This window comes from Nematolebias whitei, chromosome 4 (genome assembly GCF_014905685.2).
Source record: "Nematolebias whitei isolate Nwh7 chromosome 4, NemWhi1, whole genome shotgun sequence".
NCBI lineage: Eukaryota > Metazoa > Chordata > Actinopteri > Cyprinodontiformes > Rivulidae > Nematolebias > Nematolebias whitei.
The window spans coordinates 3,388,056-3,392,750 of record NC_056501.1 but is presented as its reverse complement, the minus strand read 5'-3'; the positions used below and the strand labels follow the sequence as shown (position 1 = coordinate 3,392,750).

The following is a 4,695-nucleotide window of genomic DNA, read 5'->3' as shown; positions in this document are numbered from 1 at the left end:
CAAATGAAAAATAATGAATTTAATGTTTATCTGGAGTGTGAGACTGTCCAACCACGTAAACAAATGACAAATGTCTGATGTTTAAATAAATCTGTCTTTGTTCACTGATGAAGGAAAAACACTTTCACATTTTCTTCAACCAAATCATTTTCCTTTGATGTTACTTTTCATTTCTAATTTTGCGCACAGCAACGATCAGTCTTTGCTAAAAAGGCAAAGTGAGAAACTTAATGAAAGTTGCTGATATTTATTCACACGTCTTTTTCCAACGCATCTCGAAGTGCTGCCTCAGCACGCAACTTTTTTGTTGCTGCTTGGGGAATTAAAGCACACATTATGACTCTACACATAAACTCTGACACTAAATAAAAAAGCAGGGCACGACTCAAGGACAATCACTGTGAGGAGCCACCGTGACGAGTGAACCTGAAACATGGAGCTGCTGGACGCGATGCACTCGGACGTCACAAAAAGATCCGTTCCGCTTCCAGACTCTTAGAGGAGGTCGTTAGTTTGTGTGAATGTGTGGATGTGCGTGAGCGTGTGGGGCGTCACTTTATTCTGTGAGCACACTGACAGCACAGCGTGCTGCCTTTGCTTCGTGCACACTGTATCGTCACTGTGTCCATCGTCTGGATTCTCCACGGGAGTGAGCTTGGCCGCTGTGTCTGTCGTGTCCAATAGATGCCCCCCCGCGGCAACACCGTGGCTGTTTTCCTGCAGGGGCCACATTTCCTGCCACGTGAGCGACGGATGATGAGGCGGGTGGCTGCTGAGCAGAGGCTTTTTCTGTCTGTAGTTAGCCCACACCTGCAGAATGGTTTCTTTGAAAGGCCGCGTGGTTAGCGTGTACAGGATGGGGTTCAGAGCGCTGTTGATGGGGAGGATGAAAACGACCACCCAGGAACTGATGGTCCCTGTCGAGGACAGAGTGCAGAAACATAATGAGAAAACAAAGACAACAAACTTTACCTGACGCAAAATATTTTATGTTCCATTATTTTGACTTGCTCTTTGTGTCCATCACAGAGCAAAGAGGCGGATCCATCCATCCATCATCCATCCATCCTCCATCCATCCTCCATCCATCCATGAATGTTGTGAACATGATAACTTGAAAAATAAGTGAGGTGCCAACGTTTTTTTTTTTGGTGCAGCTGCATCTGGGTGTAAGAAAGGTCCTTACCAAGGAATGAAGATTCATTTTATGGTGGCCAAGGCCACCATTTGCCACCCCTTAGCTCTGCCCTTGTGTCAGTCATAGATGAAATAGCTCCCTCACTCTCCAGGATCCATCACTCTGTGCTGCCTCGATGCAAAAGACAAATCCTCCCTCTGTTCATCTCCACAGTGTAACTCCCATCCACTTGAATCTCTTGCATTAAAGTTTACTTACATTCCCATTTCAATTCCAGTCCACAAAAACACTCAGACATTCACTATTTAAACCCTTCAGATGACTGAGGACATCAGCATACTGCTTGTTACGTCATGTAGAGACAAAGTTTAGATCGTAGTATCTCACTGAGCTGCGACTACCTGCTGACTCAAACTTTACTCACTATTACAAGAAAGAAGGGACATTTTTGGTGCAGCACTGAAATAAAACTGTAAAATCACATCAGTTCGAACAAAAGCTCCGACAAATATTCATTCTTCATTATCAAATATCACTTATTTGCTAAAGTTCTTGACGTCTTCCTTCATTTTGTGGCGTTTGTCACTTTTTTTTTTTTACTTTAAGATCAAACTCTGAGTTTAATCCTGAGTATTACTCAGTTTAAAAAAAAAACACAAAGGAAATCTGATCAAGCATCAAAGCTTATTTCTTCATATTTAGGTTTTAATTTCTGCTCAGTTTAAAACATCTGTCATTCTAAATTATGGCTAACGTTTATTAATCCAGCATATTGAGTCCACATTTACTGTAATGTTCTCAGAAGGTCAAACATATTTGTAAAATACTTTTAACAGTTTTCAAATACTCTTTAAAATGTAATTTTGGACGTTTGGAGGCTTGATGGCAGCGATTTGATCTCACGGGGCCTTGAGTTTAGATTTGGATCACAGGTCATTAGTTCTTAAAGCTCAGAAAAGAGTCCCAGCTGTTTGATTCAGTCTTTTTTACCTTACGTACAAACAAATATTCTATTTGCTCTGTATCTGATGGACACTGCCACCATTGTTCGTTAATTAATACAATTTAGTTTAATAAAAGGAGGATTTTAGAAGCAGTTGTTGGTTTTACTTTACCAGGAATCTCCACCTGCAGCAGCGACAGGATCTTGAGGATGAAGATGGGGATCCAGCAGAGGGAGTCAGTGATGACTATGGAGAAGAAGCGTTTGGCGATGGTCACCTCTTTTTTGATGTGGTTGCTGTACTTGGTGGTCTGGGTGCCCGTTCTCTGGATGTTGTAAAACATGCTTGCATAGGAGAAGACTATGATCAGGAAGGCCACCAAGTTGAGACCTGCAGAGAGATTTTACGTTAGTTTCTACATTTTGGAATGTACTATGACAAATAGTGATTTTATTATGCTTTAGAAAAAAAAGAACCACAAAAGAACTGAATGGATGGTGTTTCTGCAAATACACAGTGTGATGTTAAGTACTGAATGATTTTTCTAAAATTTGCTAAAGAAGCTCGGGTGATAAAAGCTTAAAGGATCAAACCAATAGATGAACTCTAAAAGTTGCAAAAGCTAAAAGTGTCAAGAGGCTAGCTGGAAGCTAAATGTAGCACAAAGTTAGCTAAAAACTAAAAGTAACAACAGGACCGGCTCAAAGTAGCAAAAAGAGAGCTGAAAAAAATATATATATAAAAAATGCATTTGGTTTCAGCTTCTAGTTAAAAGTATCAAACAGCTGGATGACAAAGTATTATGAAGCCATAGCTGGAAAATAGACGTTTCAAACCTGGCTAAAAGGTAAATGTAGCAAACAATTAGTTAAAAGTAGCAAAACGCTATCTAAAAGCTAAACACAGCAATGGCTAGTTTAAAGCTGATAAAAAGCTAAATGCTAAAAAATATGAAAAGGTTAGATAAAAGCTAAAAGTAGCAGGAGTGATAGGTAAAAATTAAAGAAGCATAAAAAGACTTCTAAAACAGATGTCAAAGAAAATAATGTTTTTGGAGGAGTTGCAGAAACTTCCATGTTGTTTTAGTGAGAAAATCTTTGTAAATGAAATTAATTGTTTTGAATTGACAAACAACAGTCACAGCACCCGTCACCTGAATGAGCTGCTTTCATTCATGAATGGATAAAATAGCACAAAGTTTGCAGTCGTAGATACAAAGCAAAACAAAGTAATAGCAATAAAATCACCTGTAAAACAATGGCGTGAGCGATGACTCAGCATTCACACAATAAAAGAATAAAAGAATAAAAGAATGGTTGAGTCTTCCTTTTTAAAGTTAAATGTTTGTAAGACAAAGGAGAGGGTCGTTGATTTTAGAAAAACTCTTCCGTTGCAGCTCCTGTGGTCATTAACGGTGAAGCTGTCGAAGTGGTGCGTCAATAGAAATATATGGGAACTGTTCTGGATGACAAACTGACCTTTGACCTCCAAGTGAACTCTCTTTGTAAAGGCTCCCACATACTCGGGCACACTTCACTCCGCAGAGGTCCGCTCGTACCGGATTAGACTCAGGGTGGACTCGAAGCGGACGCCCTCAAGCCCTCAAGTACTCGGTGTCACACAATAAACTGCTCGGCGACGGACTGTTTGGTATGTGACACCACTGTATTAAACTCCTCTTCTCCATCCCTGATCTGGCCTTTTCTTTAGTTTTTATGCCAAGAGGCAGAGATCTCTTCCTCCTCCGTTGATGCCATGACTGAAATTGTGAGAAATTAAGGAATTTGTCACGAACAAATTAAACTCAGGTCCAGCATGGCTGCGGGAGGGTCTGGAGATTTCCTGGTGGGCTGGTCTGATGTGTGGGCTGCAGGACCAGCGCTCCCTGTTTTTTTTGTTGTTTTTTTTTTAGAACTTTTTATTAATAACATATAAACACAGAACACCGCTGCGGATGGGGCTGCCAGCTCTCATTTTTGTCCGTCAATTAATCCAGTAGGCGTGTCAGCAAATGATCAATCAGTGATCTCAATTTGTCCTGAAGGTAAACGCTCCTTGCCTGCGGAGCTGACTGCAGCTAATCAGCGTGCACGCTCGAGTCCGAAATTTCAACCGTCTATGGTCAGTGCGCACAGTGTCCGTGCACTCACGGAGTACACACAATACGCCGGAGTATGTGGGAGCCTTAGGAAGGCCCACCAGAGAATGTAGTTTTGTCTGAAGCTCTAATTTTAGGAGAATGTTTAATTGAATCTCTTTTAACTTTCACCTTCATCTGCTGGTTTGGACTGTTGATCTGTAAGAACAGGAACAAACTAATTCTCAGGAATTGTCAGGATGTGCAGCAAAACTGCTGGCATAGCCCTACAGAACCTCTCTGACCTACAGAACCTCACTGACCTACAGAACCTCTCTGACCTACAGAACCTCACTGACCTACAGAACCTCTCTGACCTACAGAACCTCACTGACCTACAGAACCTCTCTGACCTACAGAACCTCACTGACCTACAGAACCTCTCTGACCTACAGAACCTCACTGACCTACAGAACCTCTCTGACCTACAGAACCTCACTGACCTACAGAACCTCTCTGACCTACAGAACCTCACT

The 4,695-nt window shown here is 41.4% G+C and overlaps 1 protein-coding gene across 1 annotated transcript in view; it reads right to left on the bottom strand.

The window, feature by feature from the left end:
* Positions 1-495: 495 nt before the first annotated feature.
* The window catches only part of rxfp1 (relaxin family peptide receptor 1), an 87,364-nt gene continuing 83,164 nt past the window's right edge, over positions 496-4,695 (bottom strand). The window contains 3 exon segments of the mRNA XM_037675470.1: positions 496-917; positions 2,254-2,482; positions 2,484-2,514. Coding sequence (XP_037531398.1) covers positions 496-917; positions 2,254-2,482; positions 2,484-2,514 — 682 coding nt within the window.